Here is a 21,565-nt window from a genome sequence, read left to right as displayed (position 1 = left end):
TTCAAAAAACAGGAGAATGCAAACCACAAGTTGATTATTTATTATCATTACTTATTGTGATCCATTCCAGCTCAACTCTCACGACTTTTATAGATTAATCGGCAGTGTATCAAATACTTGTTCTCCTCACTGTAGCAAAAAAAATAACTTTTTTTCCATTGAACAGGATTTTTATTTATTTACTTTTTTAAAAAATTGGAACATACGTACTGGTCCTTCTAAAAAAAAATAGCATATTGTGATAAAGTTCATTATTTTCTATAATGTACTGATAAACATTAGACGTCCATATATTTTACATTCATTACACACAAATGAAGAGGTTCAAGCCTTTTATTGTTTTAATATTGATGATTTGGGCAAAAAAGTCAAGAAAGAAAAACCAAAAATCCCCATCTCAAAAAATTAGCATATCATGAAAAGGTACTCTAAAGAAGCTACTAACCTAATTATCTGAATCAACAAATTAACTCCAAACGCCTGCGAAAGATTCCCGAGGCTTTTAAAAAGTCCCAGCCTGGTTCATTACTCAAAACCGCAATCATGGGCAATACTGCCGACCTGACTGCTGTCCAGAAGGCCATCGTTGCTCAGTGGTCCAAAGTACTTTTTTCAGATGAAAGCAAATTTTGCATGTCATTCGGAAATCAAGGTGCCAGAGATTTGAGGAAGACTGTGGAGAAGGAAATGCTAAAATGCCTGAAGTCCAGTGTCAAGTACCCACAGTCAGTGATGGTCTGGAGTGCCATGTCAACTGCTGGTGTTGGTCTACTGTGTTTTATCAAGGGCAGGGTCAATGCAGCTGGCTATCAGTAGACTTTGGAGAACTTCATGATTACATCTACTGAAAAGCTTTATGGAGATGAAGATTTCATTTTTCAGCATGACCCGGCACCTGCTCACAGTGCCAAAACCACTGGTAAATGGTTTACTGGCCATGGCATTACTGTGCTCAATTGGCCTGCCAACTCTCCTGACCTGAACCAATAGAGAATCTGTGGGATATTGGGAGCACTCCTTGTTGTCTGCGATTTCTGCATCGCGACCTTTGTTATATCACCATGTTTGACCCATAAAATCCAGGAAAATCCGGCTGTGGCCATACACCGCTGTCTTGACATACGGTGATACATGCTACATAGAGTTTTTGGATTGAAACAAGGTAAGTACACGATAATATCTCTTGAAAATCGTGGCCTCTTTAATTCTGCTCTCGCGTGCTCTCGCCTCCCACTAGGGTATTGCTGTTTAAAAAAATATATTTTTAAAAATGCCCTCCTGTTAAAAATTTTTCTTCCCCCAGAAAATTTAGATTTTAAGCTTTCCAGTGATGTATCACACATGCATATCGGACAGTTTTAAAAGTTGACCAAATTGGTGGTCTCAGAGCGGAACTTCAAGTCACCTGAGTGTTTTCCGCCATATATATATATATATATATATATATATATATATATATACAGTGCCTTGCAAAAGTATTCGGCCCCCTTGAACCTTGCAACCTTTCGCCACATTTCAGGTTTCAAACATAAAGATATAAAATTTTAATTTTTTGTCAAGAATCAACAACAAGTGGGACACAATCGTGAAGTGGAACAAAATTTATTGGATAATTTAAACTTTTTTGACAAATAAAAAACTGAAAAGTGGGGCGTGCAATATTATTCGGCCCCCTTGCGTTAATACTTTGTAGCGCCACCTTTTGCTCCAATTACAGCTGCAAGTCGCTTGGGGTATGTTTCGATCAGTTTTGCACATCGAGAGACTGACATTCTTGCCCATTCTTCCTTGCAAAACAGCTCGAGCTCAGTGAGGTTGGATGGAGAGTGTTTGTGAACAGCAGTCTTCAGCTCTTTCCACAGATTCTCGATTGGATTCAGGTCTGGACTTTGAGTTGGCCATTCTAACACCTGGATACGTTTATTTTTGAACCATTCCATTGTAGATTTGGCTTTATGTTTTAGATCATTGTCCTGTTGGAAGATAAATCTCCGTTCCAGTCTCAGGTCTTGTGCAGATACCAACTGGTTTTCTTCCAGAATGTTCCTGTATTTGGCTGCATCTATCTTCCCGTCAATTTTAACCATCTTCCCTGTCCCTGCTGAAGAAAAGCAGGCCCAAACCATGATGCTGCCACCACCATGTTTGACAGTGGGGATGGTGTGTTCAGGGTGATGAGCTGTGTTGCTTTTACGCCAAACATATCGTTTTGCATTGTGGCCAAAAAGTTCAATTTTGGTTTCATCTGACCAGAGCACCTTCTTCCACATGTTTGGTGTGTCTCCCAGGTGGCTTGTGGCAAACTTTAAACGAGACTTTTTATGGATATCTTTGAGAAATGGCTTTCTTCTTGCCACTCTTCCATAAAGGCCAGATTTGTGCAGTGTACGACTGATTGTTGTCCTATGGACAGACTCTCCCACCTCAGCTGTAGATCTCTGCAGTTCATCCAGAGTGATCATGGACCTCTTGGCTGCATCTCTGATCAGTTTTCTCCTTGTTTGAGAAGAAAGTTTGGAAGGACGGCCGGGTCTTGGTAGATTTGCAGTGGTCTGATGCTCCTTCCATTTCAATATGATGGCTTGCACAGTGCTCCTTGCGATGTTTAAAGCTTGGGAAATCTTTATGTATCCAAATCCAGCTTTAAACTTCTCCACAACAGTATCTCGGACCTGCCTGGTGTGTTCCTGAGTTTTGCTCTCTGCACTTTAAACAGAACCCTGAGACTATCACAGAGCAGGTGCATTTATACGGAGACTTGATTACACACAGGTGGATTCTATTTATCATCATCGGTCATTTAGGACAACATTGGATCATTCAGACATCCTCACTGAACTTCTGGAGTGAGTTTGCTGCACTGAAAGTAAAGGGGCCGAATAATATTGCACGCCCCACTTTTCAGTTTTTTATTTGTTAAAAAAGTTTAAATTATCCAATAAATGTTGTTCCACTTCACGATTGTGTCCCACTTGTTGTTGATTCTTGACAAAAAAATTAAATTTCATATCTTTACGTTTGAAGCCTGAAATGTGGCGAAAGGTTGCAAGATTCAAGGGGGCCAAATACTTTTGCAAGGCACTGTATATTAGGGATGTCAAACGATTAAAATTTTTAATCGAGTTAATCACAGCTTAAAAATTAATTAATCATAATTAATCGTAATTCAAACCATCTCTAAAATATGCCATATTTTTCTGTAAATTATTGTTGGAATGGAAAGATAAGACAAGACTGATATATACATTCAACATACTGTACATAAGTACTGTATTTGTTTATTATAACAATAAATCCACAAGATGGCATTAACATTAATAACATTCTTTCTGTGAAAGGGATCCACGGATAGAAAGACTTGTAATTCTTAAAGAATAAATGTGAGTTTGTATATCGTGACTAAATATTGCCATCTAGTGTATTTGTTGAACTTTCAGTAAATGATACTGTAGCGATTTAACTTCTGCCCAAATGCATGATGGGAAGTGGTGCAACCATGACCGTGTGTAGTGGCCGCAAATGCTATATCTTCTCTGCGTTGTATGCAATACATGGTGTTAAGAAAATCATTGACAGTTACGAAATGTGGAATAATTTGCCCAAAGAAAGAAATCTTTGAAAGTCACAAAATGTGGAATAATTTGCCCGAAGACAGACAAAGGGCAGACGGGAGAAGCATATGCTTATCAATACCAGTCCCCCTACAGCCTGGGACGCACATTCTAACATGGCAGAGTTGCATACATCACATTACATGAGCTTTTCTTTTTTTTGTTTTGTTTTGTTGTTGTCCTATTTTACTTATATTATCTTCCCAAACGTTATTGATTGCCATGGCACTTGCAATATTGTCGAGGTGTTGGCCGGACATGGCCGTTGGTTTGGTGTAGGTCGCATTGTAGAGATTCTGTTCAATGAGCTTAGCGTGAAGTCAAGCAGCTCCATTTCGAGCGAATGTTAAAAGCACACAGTGGCCACTTACACCTCCAGATTTGTGATCTGGGTTTGCTACAGGGCATATCTTCAGGGCGTACAATGTTATGTCTTACTATCTGGCCCTGACATTCAATTATCTTTTTGTTGTGGGAACATTTTGTTGTGGATGTGTGTGTGCCAGTGGAGTTATGTGTTATTTAGGTTCGAGTAGTGACTCAGAAGGGTTTTCCTTATAGATCTTTTTGAAGTAACTAAATGTTTTTATACTCGTAAGCGCTGCATCACATGTATTCCAGAGGCGGGCCCCAATGTTCGTAATTGAGAAAGATTTTAAGGTTGTCCTAATTGTCCGATAGGAAAACAATCAGACTCCTCTTAGGTCGTAATTTGATTCCCTCAGTTGGAATCGAGCTTGTAGGTTAGGGGGGAGACGGTTTGCGTGGGCCCTGTACATCATTTGAACAGTTTTGAAGTTTATCAGGTCATAAATTTTTTAATAGGATTTGATGTAGAGCTCATTTTTGTGTGCTCTGAACGGTGAATTGTGAATGATCCGAATTGCTTTTTTTTTTTTGAAGGATAAAAAGAGGATGAAGGTGAATAGTGTGTGTCCAAATTTCCGAACAGTAACTAAGGTGCGGCAAGACAATTGCACTGTAAAGAGTTTGGAGAGCCTTCTCATCTAGCATATTTTGGGATCTAAAGAGAATGGAAATGCTCCTGGCAAGCTTATTGCGCAGCTGTTCCACATGGGCCTTCTATGTTAGTAAGTCGTCTAGTACTACACCTAAGACTTTGTGCTGACGTACTCTTTGTATCATGACATTGTTTATTCGTATGTTTAAGTGCTCCTTGAGACCTTTCCAGCCAAATAGCATGTATTTAGTTTTTTCGAGATTCAGAGATAATTGATTTGCGCCGAACCATTGTTGCAATTTTGCTAGTTCCGCATTTATTTGCTTAGACTTGTCAGGTCCTTCCCTGAACAAAAGTCATTTATGTATATGACGAACAGTTTCGGTCCCAGGACGGAGCCTTGGGGCACGCCGCATGTGACTTGACGTGTAGTTGATTTACACCCATCAAATGTTACATATTGCAATTGGTTATGTAGGTAGCTACGTACCCAATTTAGTACGACGCCTCGAATTCAAAATCTCTCGTTTGTCCAGTAAGATATTGTGGTTAACTGTATCAAAGGCTTTTTTTAGGTCCAGGAAAATTCCCTCGGAGTATTGTTTTTGGTCAATAGCATCTGTGATGATTTCTACAGACTCTGCTAGAGCCTGGGCAGTGGAGTGTTTTTTTCTAAACCCGTATTGGCCATCATGTAGTAATTGATGCTTTGTTATGAATTTGTCCAGTCCGGTGTTGAAGAGTTTTTCAAGGATTTTAGATAGTTGAGGCAGGATTCAACTAAAAATAATGTATAGAATAATCATCATATATTGTGCTATCATCGGTTTTCGCTCTGCCAACCGACACAAATATGAATGGGATTAGAGGATTTGTTGTTTATATTTTACGAGCGATAATTTATACATGTGTCCAGTCCTATATCCAATGAGTGATATGGTTTTTATTATGAAAGAGTACTCACTCTGGCCATTTCCCTCCTTTGCTTTGCCTAGGGTGGTGGGGTGTCATCATCCTCTTTCTTGATATCTCGGGACATTTAGGTGGCTGCGCGTGTAGGTGGCCACCGCATCTGCTTTCAGCGGCAATTTCTTAGCAAAACCTGATTTCATTTGTCCATAGTTCGAATAGCTTTCAGGTGTAAAATGCGCACCACACAAAAGGTTGGGTATGCAAAATTAGCCCTCTTAGCACTGACCAACTTTACTCATTGTCTGCGTAATCCAGCTCTTTTTCTTGCGTTCGGGAACTCATGGGTACTACATTGCGACAAATGGCTATTTGTACACCACATAGCATGACAGGTTTTAACCATTTTAGCGATTTTTTGATAAAACACGAACGTAACTCTCTCGTCTATGAACAACGATGGCACCTGCCTCGACCTTTTGTTTCCTTGTTGTGACGTCTCCACCCCATTCGGCAGTTTCTGGAATACTTTCAGAAATGTTCGTAATTTTCTATCTATTTTCGATAATTGCTCATGAATGTGATTTATTTTGTTGTTAACTTTATTAATATTTGTTATCTTGCCCCATAACGGTTCTATTGATATCTCACAGCCCCTTAGTGTTTTAATACCCTTTAACGTGATTACAAAAATTAATTACTGCCCGTTAACACGATAAATTTGACAGCCCTAATATACACACACACACACACACACACATATATATACATATATATATTAGTGCTGTCAAATGATTAAAAAATTTAATCTAGTTACTCATATGTCAACTGTGTGATTAATCATGATTAATCACATTTCCCTCGGGATGAATAAAGTTGCTCTTCAGGAAAAAAAACATCTAGGAAAATACTATAATTGACTTAAAATTTGTTTTCAGATGAAATGTATGATGTATGAATGAATTAATACTTAACCAAATAGTTTTACATTTTTATTTAACAACTCAGGTCGTATAAAATAAATTGTCAGTATTATACAGAAAAGAGTTTAACAGATTAAAGTGCCTCAGACTAACAATGTGGCTCAAGTACCGTTTGGCATATTGCCCAAAATTAACTGCCAACTTATAGAGCAGACAAGCACAGTTCAGTAACAATAGCTAGTGTTTCGAAAAACGTGTTAACAACTTGTCTGTTAAATTAAACATTTCACACAAATAAATGCAGCATTTGCAGTTTTACACTAAATGGCCTGGAAGCTGTGTGAGATTTAAAAAAAACAATTATAATTTGTCAATTTTCACACACTTAACTGAAAAACATTACACTATAATGTGTGTAAAGGTGTTTAGAAACACTGCTTAAGTTAGCCAGTCATACCCTTTTTTTGTCCAGTGGTCTCCTGTCAGTGCAACAAACATAACTCTGGCTAGTTGCCAGTGGCGCCTCCAGAAATTTTTCATAGGGGTGGCCAGATGGGGCCACTTAAAATCTTGGGGTGGCCAAAACTAAAAGCCATAATTTCAGGTTTTCATTTTATTATTGCAGTAAGAAGGTCAGGGGAAAACTATCAGAAAGACTTAAGGACACGGTTACTGATATACTTTGGTGTATTGTGGAATATTTGATGTTACTAATGATTTAATGTGCATAGTCCATAACTGTCCAGTCAACATTTTGGGTTCCACAACAATTCTGTTTTTATTGCGTTGTGTATATATTAGGCATATGGTGTACATTTAACTAGGGCTGTCAAACGATTAAAATTTTTAATCGAGTTAATCACAGGTTAAAAATTAATTAATTGTAATTAATCGCAATTCAAACCATCTCTAAAATATGCCATATTTTTCTGTAAATTATTGTTGGAATGGAAAGATAATACTGATATATACATTCAACATACTGTACATAAGTACTGTATTTATTTATCATAACAATAAATCCACAAGATGGCATTAACATTATTAACATTTTTTCTGTGAAAGTGATCCACGGATAGAAAGACTTGTGATTCTTAAATGATAAATGTGAGTTTGTTTTGTATATTGTGACTAAATATTGCCATCTAGTGTATTTGTTGAGCTTTCAGTAAATGATACTGTAGCGATTTAACTGTTCTGCCCAAATGCACGACGGGAAGTGGTGCAACCATGACTGTGTGTGGTGGCTGCAAATGCTATATCTTCTCTGCGTTGGGTACACTACAGGGTGTTAAGAAAATGATCAACTCCTGTCATTCGTCCCCATGTCGCTTCCCACAATATTTATAGTTACTGTGGGAGAGATGACAAAGCTTTTGCCAATTAAAATCACGGCCCCAATTAATGCTTGTACCTACTCCACTCACTTGACACTGCCTCGTATCTCTGTATATATACATGTATATATATGTAAAACGGCGCCATTGTAGGCTGTTTGCGGCAATGCATGAGTGAGTCGTATCGCGAATTCGTTAATTGCGATAAATATTTTCACGTGATTAAAAAAATCAATTACCGCCCGTTAATGCGATAAATTTGACAGCCCTACATTTAACAAAAGAAAATAAATGCATTCATTTGGGATGAAATGCATAACTGATGCTACAACAATCTAACGATGCACTGGCAAGCGGGGTGGCAAGTGGGTTGGCCAACGAATTTATAGGGGTTGCCGTGGCCACCCCCTGGTGGCGCCACTGCTAGTTTCTCCACCTTTGTTGCCTTTTCATTTTCAAAAAGTTCATGAATTTTTGTGGCAATAGTTGCCCGTGAAGGTGTTCTGTATGTTGGGTCGCCCAATGCTATCTGGATGAGATTTTCAAGGCCCTTGTCTTCGACTAAGTTAATGGGTCGACAGTCTCTGGCTACCCATCTAGCGAGAGCAGGAGTCAACCTACTTGTTGTCCTTTTGTTGACACGTCCGAGTCCGCACTCTGCCAGTGTAGCTAGATGACTGCGGCTTGTGTTTGTAGTGTTAGCTTCATTGCTAACCCTAGCGAAGATATGCTTTGCCCGAAGGTGGTACTTTAGGCTAGTTGTGCTTCGATGGAAGGACAGTTCATCACAGCAGTATGTGCACACAACTTTTGTTTTATCCAGATTTCCATTAGGCAGCTTTTTAAAACAGAATCTGCCATGGAGCAGTCCTGGGTCATCATCCTCACTCATCATGGCTGGCTGCATTTTGCCCTGCATGGCCGCGCTGAGAATGTAAACATCACCGTGTGGGACTACGGGAGGCAGTTGTGGCCAAACTTAGTGTGAGAGGTAAATTGCGTTATTTTTTTTTTTTATGCGTTAATATTTCCAGATTAATCATGGTCGTTAACGCGTTATTGTTGACAGGCATAATTATATATATATATATATATATAATATTTCTGTCTCCATCTCTGTACCCGTGTATAATGCGCACCCATGATTTTACAAGTTGATTTTTTTTGGGGGGGAGTGCGCGTTATATTCGGGAAATTACAGTATTCAGATTAAGTTTGGAAATTGGACAAACAAACAAAAGAAGGGAAGCATCAAAGTATTGTTGACAGAAGTCAAATTTTGAAAAGCAGTAAGCCGTAAGTAAATAAGGTGTGTCTTTTTGAGTGATTGTTTAATCTCCCTTCCGGGTAAATCTTTTACCACAAAGTGTGCAGAAAAAAGCCTTTTCACCCGGTGTGTGTACGTATGTGTTTTGTTAACGTTTGCTTCGAACGAAATCTTTTATAGCAATGAGAGCAAGCAAAAGGCTTCTCTCCAGTGTGTGTAAGCATGTGTCTTGTCAACTCAAGCTTCGAACAAAATCTTTTATCGCAGCGAGAGCAGGCAAAAGGCTTCTCTCCAGTGTGTGTTCTTGTGTGATTGCCTAAATCTCTTTTATCGAGGAATCTTTTATCACAACTTGTGCAGACAAAAGGCATTTCTCCCGTGTGTCTGAGTGCGTGTCTGTTTAACTGTTTCTTCTCAGTGAATCGTTTACCACAAGATGTGCAGACAAAAGGCTTCTCTCCAGTGTGTATCTTTGCGTGTTTGTATAAACATCCCTTTTGAGTGAATCGTTTACCACAAGATGTGCATTGAAAAGGCTTCTCTCCAGTGTGTGTTCTTGTGTGATTAATTAAATATGACTTACTGAAGTATCTTTTGTCACAAACTGAGCAGGCAAAAGGCTTCTCTCCAGTGTGTTTCCTTGTGTGTTTGTTTAAACCTCCTTTCTCAGCGAATCGTTTACTACAAAGCGTGCAGCCATAAGGCCGTTCTCCAGTGTGTGTATACATGTGTCTTTTTAAGTGATGTTTGTGAGAATATGTCTTATGACAAAGTGAGCAGGTAAAAGGTCTCCCAACCGCTTTTGTGCCTCTTTTCAATGAGGAATTGTTTAAGGATTTTAAAGCATTTTGGTCAAAGTCTTTATCTTCCTCATCAGTGTTAAAATCAGAAGAGTGTGAAGTTACGTCGTCACTGTGTGAGAGCGGCGCTAACAAATAGTCATGTTGCGATTGTCCCTCTCCTTTTGTTGTCGGGTGTTGGAATGAGCAGTCGCTTGAAGGTTTCGCTGCTCCGCTCTTTTCGCTTGGACCTTCATCTTCCTCACTCTTCACACTGACAGTCATTGGACACTTAGTGATTTGATCTTCCTGTTCTTCTTCTTTAATGCCGAGGGTCTCTGGCTTCTCCTCGTGTTTAATGTACGGCATCTCCGACTCCTTCTGTTTAACGTGGAGGGGATTGCGCTTCTGAGGGTGAAGCTCTTTAATGGTGGCGTCTGCGGGATACTAGAAAAGGAAAAATATCACGTGATTTGCTAAAGTCTAGCTCTGCTTTGTCTCCCTCCATGATTTTCATGTTGTATGTTTTTTTTACCGACATCAAGGCTGGCAGCCAAAATGTGAAGGGTTCAGCGGCTAACCTCTTTTCACTTACTGAATGTGCCAGTCCATTTTTTCCTTTCAAACGCACGTGTGATCGGCTGGGGACTTGCATTTATTTAAAATGTAAAGTGGTATGAATAAGTATCAACCTTTTGGAATTCCCCACATTACTGCATACAAAGTCACATAGACGAATAAACAGGGTCTGCTTTAAAGTGATCCTCGATCTTTAAGACAAGTAATTCTTAAAAGATAAATGTTAGTATGAGTTATAATAATTTGATATTAAAACCCCTCTTAATGTTTCGTTTTAATAAAGTTTGTAAAATTATCTTAAGTGATAGGTCGCCATTCTTGTTACGTCGCAGTGCGTGACGTCACCGGGCCCGTTGCCGAACTTTCAGCGTGTCACTCTTAGCTACCCCAACATGTCGTCGGTTCTGCCCTTCCAATTTGAACCAGATTGGAAAAGTGAAGAGCAGGACAGCACTGTCGGTCGTTCACAAGACGAGCAGCAAAGGCTAAATGAGAGCAGGAAATACAGTACCTGATAAGACAAGTGCGTCTCAATGACAATGGGCTAGAGAGTGTATGCTGTTGAGAACTCCGGTTTATGTTCCCCAAGGTTAGCTATTGAGTTTTCAAACTTATCCCAGTATAATTATGTAGATTTTTAGCATCCAGAGCTGCCGTGTGCTTTACATACAGTACAGGCCAAAAGTCTGAACACACCTTGTCATTCGTGCATTTTTATTTTCATGACGTGTCTCATTAAATTCGTCATCTGACGGGAACAAATCCTGGAATCGAGTGTAATCCATGTCTTGTACATTCTAACGCGTGAATAAAACTACCAAAAGGGGGAGAAGCTTCCACTTATGCACATTTATTCACTAAAAATAATAATTCCACCTTGACCACTCACGTCACTCCCCTTGTTTCCATTTGACTGGAAATTGCATCCAAAAGCAGCACATCGTGGCATTTTACTTCACGAGTTTAGGCAGCAATAAGCAATTGTTGAACATGCTACACATTTGGAAAGATACCAATTACGTCATCACTGCGAGCCCGCAAACCATGGTGCCAACTAACGGTCAAAATATGGACTAAATATTATAAAATATTGCCACTGATTTAACATTTTATGTGTTTCTAACAACATATTTTAGTACAAGAGAACAATTGTGGTTTATTAGAGCCTACATGTATTTAAGGCAGAGGATCACTTTAACTAAAACCACCCAAACATTTACAGGTTTTCATATTTTAATGAGGATGGCATGCAAACAATGACAGAATGGGGAAAAATAAGAAAACCCTCTGCCTGAGGAGACTTAAAGAGCAATTGAAACCAATTTTCAACAATCAGTGCCAAACTCTTTCCATTTGTAGACAACTTCTCTGACTGTCAATTGATGAATATTCAGACTTTTGGAGATGGTTTTGTATCCTTTCCAAGCTTTATACAGTGCCTTGCAAAAGTATTCGGCCCCCTTGAACCTTGCAACCTTTCACCACATTTCAGGCTTCAAACATATAGATATAAAATTTTAATTTTTTGTCAAGAATCAACAACAAGTGGGACACAATCGTGACGTGGAACAACATTTATTGGATAATTTAAACTTTTTTAACTAATAAAAAACTGAAAAGTGGGGCGTGCAATATTATTCGGCCCCCTTGCGTTAATACTTTGTAGCGCCACCTTTTGCTCCAATTACAGCTGCAAGTCGCTTGGGGTATGTTTCGATCAGTTTTGCACATCGAGAGACTGACATTCTTGCCCATTCTTCCTTGCAAAACAGCTCGAGCTCAGTGAGGTTGGATGGAGAGTGTTTGTGAACAGCAGTCTTCAGCTCTTTCCACAGATTCTCGATTTGATTCAGGTCTGGACTTTGACTTGGCCATTCTAACACCTGGATACGTTTATTTTTGAACCATTCCATTGTAGATTTGGCTTTATGTTTTGGATCATTGTCCTGTTGGAAGATAAATCTCCGTCCCAGTCTCAGGTCTTGTGCAGATACCAACTCGTTTTCTTCCAGAATGTTCCTGTATTTGGCTGCATCCATCTTCCCGTCAATTTGAACCATCTTCCCTGTCCCTGCTGAAGAAAAGCAGGCCCAAACCATGATGCTGCCACCACCATGTTTGACAGTGGGGATGGTGTGTTCAGGGTGATGAGCTGTGTTGCTTTTACGCCAAACATATCGTTTTGCATTGTGGCCAAAAAGTTCAATTTCGATTTCATCTGACAAGAGCACCTTCTTCCACATGTTTGGTGTGTCTCCCAGGTGGCTTGTGGCAAACATTAAACGAGACTTTTTATGGCTATCTTTGAGAATGGCTTTTTTCTTGCCACTCTTCCATAAAGGCCAGATTTGTGCAGTGATTGTTGTCCTATGGACAGACTCTCCCACCTCAGCTGTAGATCTCTGCAGTTCATCCAGAGTGATCATGGGCCTCTTGGCTGCATCTCTGATCAGTTTTCTCCTTGTTTGAGAAGAAAGTTTGGAAGGACGGCCGGGTCTTGGTAGATTTGCAGTGGTCTGATGCTCCTTCCATTTCAATATGATGGCTTGCACAGTGCCCCTTGAGATGTTTAAAGCTTGGGAAATCTTTTTGTATCCAAATCCGGCTTTAAACTTCTCCACAACAGTATCTCGGACCTGCCTGGTGTGTTCCTTGGTTTTCATAATGCTCTCTGCACTTTAAACAGAACCCTGAGACTATCACAGAGCAGGTGCATTTATACGGAGACTTGATTAGACACAGGTGCATTCTATTTATCATCATCGGTCATTTAGGACAACATTGGATCATTCAGAGATCCTCACTGAACTTCTGGAGTGAGTTTACTGCACTGAAAGTAAAGGGGCCGAATAATATTGCACGCCCCACTTTTCAGTTTTTTATATGTTAAAAAAAGTTTAAATTATCCAATAAATGTTGTTCCACTTCATGATTGTGTCCCACTTGTTGTTGATTCTTGACAAAAAAATTAAATTTCATATCTTTATGTTTGAAGCCTGAAATGTGGCGAAAGGTTGCAAGATTCAAGGGGGCCGAATACTTTTGCAAGGCACTGTAGAGGAAAAAAAAGATCCTTGATCGCAGGTCTTCAGACAGCTCTTTTGACCGAGCCATGATGCACATCAGACAATGCTTCTCATCAAGACAATTCTTACCAGGTGTGCATTTTATAGTAGGCAGGGCAACTTTAAAGCAATCATTAGTGATTGGGCACACACCTGACTTAATTGTTTGGTAAAAAAAATGGGTTTCAATTGCACTTTAGGTCTCCTTAGGCAGATGGTTCACTTACTCATCATTGTTTGCACGCTATCCTAATATGAAAACTAAAACCACCCAAACATTTATGGGTTAAAGCAGACAGTTTTTTTCATCTGTGCGATTTTGACAAAGATCAGACCACATTTGAGGGCGATTTTTTGAAAAATGTGAGAAATACCAAAAGGTTCATATACCTTTTCATATTACTGTAGTTTTTACATTATTTTAATTTAAAAATATTTTATTTGCAGTGTATAGACATTTTTGAGATAATCATACACTCATCATAATCGAGGTTAAAAGTTTTCATTTTTTGTTGAGTTTGGCTGCACTTGTGGACAAAAAAAGTAGTGTTATACCTGAAGAAAGACCTCATTATTATCTATTTTTGTTCTAACCTGACCAAGACGTATTTTGCAGTTCTGTTTAATTTCGACAAATGTTAAGTGGTCTTATGACAAATGTTTTTTTTTGCATTCCTGGAAAGTAAAGAGATGATAAACAAGTTTGTATTTATTGTGTATATTAATATAATTGAAGTTACATTCAAATATTGCGATAATTTTTACCAACACAAAAAAATTAGCATTCAAACGTCCATATTGTCTGATCAATATGTAAATTTAGCAGATTACCCTCATTTGTAGAGGCGTGTAAAATTTCCGATTCTTAGATTATTCGCGATTCGGCCGTGGAAGATTCGAGAACGATTCACAAACTTTCAAATTCTGATTATTGAATTATACCAGGTAAAGCGGAAGTAAAACAAAGCGCCGTCTTGGGGACGCAATGAGGAACGGACCGAGAGTAAATATCATGTTGAACTCATGCCGCTAGATAAAAAAAACACAACTATACTTGACTGCGGCTGACAGCCGCTACAAACAACACCCGGTTGCTCGTTGCTACAAACAAACGGCTACAGTAGATATAATATATATGAAGAACTAGATGCAAATGGACAGACGACGGCGGTGTTAGAACATGTATTATTGTACAGAGATGCAAAATGACAGACTTGCTGGCGTTAGTAAACAGCCGCCATCTTAAAGCAGTAGACTTCTCTAGAAGGCTCTGTTGAGGCGAATCTAATTAACTTTTTATGTAAAATACTCCTAAATCGGCAAAATCTTGTCTTCAATCTACAAATGATGAAACAGTTTTAAAACTTTGACATGTCAAAAGTAGACAGAAGGGAAATTATGGAATAACAGGAGCAACTTTAACAACTGTAATGGTTGATTCACAACAATAAATTAATTGAATGTAGTTTAAATCTGCTGATACAGAATGGGGACTGGAGTATTTTCTGTTATTTTTGTATATTTCTTTACTGTTATATGTTAACTTGATACTGTAGTACAGTAGTTTGGTTTAGCCTGAGAGGATTTTTGAACAATTTTGGAACTAATGTACAAAACATTAAAAAAAATTAAATTAAAAAAAAGGAGGGGGGTGCATCAATAATCGTTTTATAATCGAATCATAGCCTCTGAATCTTAATCGTAATCGAATCGTTAGCTCTACTACTTTGCCTCTCAAAAATCCGCTAGCTAAAATGCTACGTATGCTAACGTATCAATTCTAAAAGTAAATCGCTCACACATGAGATGAGATTTTCTCGTGCAACTAGTGGAATCGATCGAGCCAGGCGAGTGAGCAGAGTCCTAGCGGCGACGATGCCGAGCAAAGTTGCCCCCGGCCGAAACAAACAGCAGCTGGCTGAGGATGTGTGGAAGTCATGGATAAAATGTGACAAAAAGAAGTGCTCGTGCCATAAAATTATTGTACTAAACATCAGCAAATGCACATGTATGCATTGAAATACTACCTCATTTATTTACTGCTCGCTTGATTAAACTCCAAACTACTCACAAACACATGGGCTCAAATGCAATGTACTCTTTGTGACGCGACATCAGAAGCAGACTATGGTTCTTCACACTATTCGGTGGTAAACTTTCGGTCTTTTGACCGAAAATGCAAATTTGCACCGAATTTTCCACCTCATCTCTAATATATATATACAGTGGGTCAAATAAGTATTTAGTCAACCATCAATTGTGCAAGTTCTCCTACTTGAAAAGATTAGGGAGGCCTATAATTGTCAACATGGGTAAAGCGCAACCATGAGGGACAGAACGTGGGGAAAAAAAAACAGAAAATCACAGTTTGATTTTTAAAGATTTCCAAATTAGAGTGGAAAATAAGTATTTGGTCACCTACAACCAAGCAAGATCTCTGGCTGTCAAGGAGGTCTAACGAGGCTCCACTCGTTACCTGTATTAATGGCAACTGTTATAAATCATTATCGGTATAAAAGACACCTGTCCACAATCTCAGTCAGTCACACTCCAAATTCCACTATGGCCAAGACCAAAGAGCTGTCGAACGACACCAGAGACAAAAATTGTAGACCTGCACCAGGCTGGGAAGACTGAATCTGCAATAGGTAAAACACTTGGTGTAAAGAAATCAACTGTGGGAGCAATTATTAGAAAATGGAAGACATACAAGACCACTGATAATCTCCCTCGATCTGGGGCTCCATGCAAGATCTCACCCCGTGGTGTCAAAATGATAACAAGAACGGTGAGCAAAAATCCCAGAACCACACGGGGGGACCTAGTGAATGACCTACAGAGAGCTGGGACCACAGTAACAAAGGCTACTATCAGTAACACGATGCGCTGCCAGGGGCGTCAAACCCTGCACTGCCAGACGTGTCCCCCTGCTGAAGAAAGTACATGTCCAGGCCTGTCTACGGTTCACTAGAGAGCATTTGGATGATTCTGAAGAGGACTGGGAGAATGTGTTATGGTCAGATGAAACCAAAATAGAACCTTTTGGTAAAAAGACAGGTTCTCGTGTTTGGAGGAGAAAGAATACTCAATTGCACCATACCCACTGTGAAGCATGAAGGTGGAAAGATCATGGTTTGGGGCTGTTTTTCTGCAAAGGGACCAAGACGACTGATCTGTGTAAAGGAAAGAATGAATGGGGCTATGTATCGAGAGATATTGAGTGAAAATCTCTTTCCATCAGCAAGGGCATTGAAGATGAGACGTGGCTGGGTCTTTTAGCATGAAAACGATCCCAAACACACAGCCAGGGCAACAAAGGAGTGGCTTCCTAAGAAGCATTTCAAGGTCCTGGAGTGGCCTAGCCGGTCTCCAGATCTCAACCCTATAGAAAATCTGTGGAGGGAGTTGAAAGTCCGTGTTGCCCAACGACAGCCCCAATACATCACTGCTCTGGAGGAAATCTGCATAGAGGAAAGTGCCAAAATACCAGCAACAGTGTGTGAAAAGCTTGTGAAGAGTTACAGAAAACGTTTGGCCTCTGTTATTGCCAACAAAGGGTACATAACAAAGTATTGGGACTAACTTTTAGTATTGACCAAATACTTATTTTCCACCATGATTTGCAAATAAATTCTTTAAAAATCAAACAATGTGATTTTCTGTTTTTTTCCCCACATTCTGTCTCTCATGGTTGAGGTTTACCCATGTTGACAGTTACAGGCCTCGCTATATTTTCAAGTGGGAGAACTTGCACAATTAGTAGTTGACTAAATACTTATTGGCCACACTGTAAACAGTGTGAATTTACAACAAATAATTTTGCTTTTCACATTTGAAAATGAAATTAAACTCCATTTCACACTGTTTCTGAATTTGTTTCATTTTGTCATTCTCATTCTTTTACATCCATACCTCACACACTGTGTTCATAGCGTAAAATGTGATGCAAAAGTTGTTTTTATAAATGTAAACGCAATGCACGTTATTTGTAGGTCAGTTGTACATCCTCATACTAAGGAAGAGTCAACATTCCACTGACCAAACTAGTTTATTTAGCAGTTGAAAGAATTGGGGGGAAAAGCCTGTAAATTGGGGACTAACTAGTCCAAAACCTGGTCTAAAACGCCACTTTGCCTAGATTTAGTCAGCGTACAAATAGGGCCCTGTGCCGAACGCCTTAGACTGATTCATCGAACCCAGGTTAAGAACCACTGCTTTAAACAATCAAGTGGTATTAATAGCTAATTGGACTTTCTTAAACATGTATAATCTACATGACATGGTTAGTGCTGATTGGGATTGATAACAGAATCGTTAGATAATCTGCCAAATGATTCCATGGTATTGAAACACTCCCGACACTTGTTGCTGTGACTAGAGGTGGGAATCTTTGGGCACCTAACGATTCGATTACGATTAAGAGGCTACGATTCGATTACAAATCGATTATTGATGACCCCCCCACCCCCGCTATTAGCTGCTTTTAATGTTTTGTACATTAGTTACAAAAACTGTTTAAAAAAAAAAAAAAAAAAAGCCTCGCAGGCGTAAATAAACGACTATTTCAGTATCAAGGTAACAGTTAAAAACAATAATATACTCAAATCCCCATTCTGTATCAGCAGCTTTAAACTACATTCAATTAATTTAATGTTGTGAATCAACCATTAAAGTTGTTAAAATTGTTATTCTATAATTTCCCTTTTGTCTACTTTCGACATGTGAAATTTTTAAAACTATTTTAAAGATAGATTCAAGTCAAGATTTTGCCGATTTAGGAGTATTTTAGATAAAAAGTTAATTAGCTTCGCTTGGAAGGTTCACAACAGCCTTGCAGGGATGTCTCCTGCTTTAAGAATGCGGCTGTTTACTAACGCATCTGGTTTTCAATACTTCAATGTTGCTAACGCAGTCAAGTCTGTTGTTTTGCATCTATTTCTATATACATATGATTTCTATTATCTCCAGTAAAACGACGTTGACGTAGTTTGTAGCGGGTGTGAGCAGCAGTCAGGTATTCTTGTGTTTTTTTATCATGAGTTGAGCTAAAGCCGTGAGTTGAGCATTGGCATTACCCGGGGCTATGACAAGCATCATGTTTACTTTCGGGACGCAATGCGGTTAAAATTGCTCCCGTTATTCTATAATTTCCCTTTTGTCTACTTTCGACATGTGAAAGTTTTCAAACTATTTTAAAGATACATTCAAGTCAATATTTTACCGATTTAGGAGTATTTAGATAAAAAGTTAATTAGGTTCGCTTGGAAGGTTCGCTACAACAGCCTTGCAGGGAAGTCTACTGCTTTAAGATGGCGGCTGTTTACTACCGCCCGTATCTAGCTTTCTGTACATTGCATCTAGTCCTATATACATATGATATCTAAGATGCCAGTATGTGGACGTACTTTGTAGCAGCTGTCGGCAGCAGTCAGGAATGTTGTTGTTGTTGTTTTATTTTTTTATCTCGCGGCATGAGTTGAGCTATAGCCGTGAGTTGAGCATTGGCATTACCCGAGGGGCCAGGTAATGACAAGCATGATGTTTAGCTACTCTCGCTCCGTTACTCATTGCGTCCCGAAGACTGCGCGGCGCGCTGAGTGTGTTTTACTTCCGCTTTACTTGACATATTTCACTAATTGGAATTTGGATGTTTGTGAATCGTTCTCGAATCTTCCACGGCCGAATCGCGAATAATCTAAGAATCGGAAATTTCGCACATCTCAAGCTGCGACAGTGCAGTAAAGTTGCGTGTGCTAAATCTGTTGGCCCTCTGGGGGCCCCTGCTGGCTGGGGGCCCTAGGCAATTGCCTGGTTTGCCTAATGGGACGCGACATCTCTGCTCATTGGCTGCCATTGATGGCCATAGACGTCCATTCCGTTTGAAGCGGGAAGGATGACAGTGAATAAACAAAACTGCTACCTTCCCGGTTCAAATGGATTGGATGTCTACTAGTGATGAACTCATTAAAAAAAAATTCCTGGAGAATATCCTTGAATGATTTCCTGACCCATGTATCGATAATTCTTGTATTGCCATATCGTGAGATCATTGCTATTGTGAGCTTTGTATATGGGAATTTGACCCTACAGTCTCAATCACTGATCACGTCAAAAGCAAGTCTGATATTGGGTAAAAAGTAAAACAACTCATGTCGTGACCTTACCCTCTTTTTCTTTTTTCAGTTCTACAGCTGATCTTCGTGGCCTGGATTTCCTCACCTCATCTTCCACGTCGTTCGCCTTCGGTCATGATTATTTTGTTGCATCTTTAAGACAAGTCGAAAAGCGTCTCGTACAATTAAATGTAATCACTGTTAACCGAGCGACACCCGCCATTTAAAACAAAATTTACAAACAATTGGCATTAAGTCAAAGCAATCGTAATGCGTTAACGTGTCTTGGCTAGCGAGCTAAGCTAAGTTACGTTAGCCTGCAAAGCTTCAACATCAAGCCAAACGACTTCCATTAAGCTTAAAGATCGGACGTTTTAGTCCACGAAGTTCTTACTTCAGTACTTACCCGGTGAGAATACTTTGAAGGAGCTCGTTTGGTTGGGAGAAGGGAATATAAAAGAATGGCAAGTCCCGAATAGGTCCAGAGAGAGCGCTTCCGGAGCAGTGGTTCACTGATAATGTACGTCACCCTTTCGGACCACGTTTAGAAGTTTCAGTTTCAAGTTGCCATCGCTACTTCTATCTATGGCATCAATCATCATTGGAAGTTTTTTTTTAACCTAACACTTATCAATATCTCCCATCATCCTTCGGGAGAAAATGGCGTCGGTTTGCGCAAGTGCAGTAGCAGTCCGTCAAGATCCGGTAGGCCGTCACGATCGGGTAGTGACAGACAACTCCCATTGGGACCCATATTTGAGTTAGGTCATAATGTTGATTGTGGTCGATTGTCGTTATTGCTTGGCAAAGTGCGTTATCTAGTGGACGTTTTGTTTTCTGATTCAAAAAACAGGAGAAAGCAAACCAGAAGTTGATTATTTATCATCATTATTTATTGTGATCCATTCCTGCTCAATGGGCACGACTTTTATGGATTAGAATTTTTTTTTTTAAAAAAGATGTTCACTTTGCCAATTGTCCCGAAGTTACATTTTTGATAGAGAATGTGTTTTGTACTTTGAATTCAGCACTATCTAATGTCAGGCAAATGTATGGAGCCCCCCGGGTGCCAGGGTAGAAAAAAAAAAAATCATAGCTAATCTGTACCCACAGTTTAGTAATCTGTAGGTACAGTTTACTAATCTGTACCCACAGTTTACTAATCTGTGGATACAGTTTAGTAATATGTACCCTGAAGCGGATGAATGTTGTGAGTCTCGATGGCCCGTTGAGTAAACGTGTTGCTGTGTTCGGCCGCTCGTCACTCTGTGTTAACTCAGCCGGAACGCGCACAGCTCTTGCGTCTCTGTGCCGGAAACGCGCACGGCAAAATATAGTTTCCCTCCAGAACACAACATACCCCACATAAATTCCCTAGATGAATTCTGTCAGAAGGTAGTGGTCATTACAAGACTGTAGCCACAGTTTAGCAATCACAGATTACTAAACTGTAGCCATAGTTTGGCAATCTGTGGGTACATTTTAGTCATGTGTACCCACAGTTTACTAATCTGTACCCATAGTTTAGCTCCGTAGAATAGCAACGCTTAGGGCTACTTTTACCTACTTTTACCCGGTCACTGCTAATGTGGCAACTAAAAATAGCCAATTGACAAATAAACACTAGTAATCTGTGGGTACAGATCACTAAACTGTACCCACAGATTAGTAAACAGTGGGTACAGATTAGTCTTTTTTTTGTTGTGTTAGTTCCAAAAAACGGGAGACATGGTAAAGCATCTCTGAAATTATCTGGAGTGTGAAGTCTCTCGAAAATATAACTTAATAAGATGCTTGGATAAGATGCTTGGATGGCTTGGACAGCTACATGTCACGCACCTTATTTTGTCCTCCGATCATATGTTGATTCTCAGTGGCAGAACATCAAATGTGAACAGGGCCCGGGTGCGATGAACATCGACGTAGGCTTTCCAACGAAATAGCACATCAAAATTACCGTATTTTTGGACTATAAGTCGCACCAGCCATAAAATGCCCAACGAAGGGGAAAAAGAACATAT

At 39.5% G+C, this 21,565-nt stretch overlaps 1 protein-coding gene across 1 annotated transcript; it reads right to left on the bottom strand.

Moving 5' to 3' along the window:
- Positions 1-3,088: 3,088 nt before the first annotated feature.
- LOC130923795 (zinc finger protein 2-like) lies at positions 3,089-20,183 on the bottom strand. Its single transcript, XM_057849799.1, has 3 exons — positions 19,951-20,183; positions 19,596-19,697; positions 3,089-10,234 (listed from the first exon to the last, which is right to left on the bottom strand). Exon 3 carries the CDS (start codon positions 10,154-10,156, stop codon positions 9,128-9,130), a length of 1,029 nt encoding a protein of 342 aa, XP_057705782.1. The 5' UTR covers positions 10,157-10,234; positions 19,596-19,697; positions 19,951-20,183; the 3' UTR covers positions 3,089-9,127.
- Between the last annotated feature and the right edge of the window lie 1,382 nt (positions 20,184-21,565).

This window comes from Corythoichthys intestinalis, chromosome 1, assembly GCF_030265065.1.
Source record: "Corythoichthys intestinalis isolate RoL2023-P3 chromosome 1, ASM3026506v1, whole genome shotgun sequence".
Classification (NCBI taxonomy): domain Eukaryota; kingdom Metazoa; phylum Chordata; class Actinopteri; order Syngnathiformes; family Syngnathidae; genus Corythoichthys; species Corythoichthys intestinalis.
This window is presented reverse-complemented; position numbering and strand designations above follow the sequence as displayed.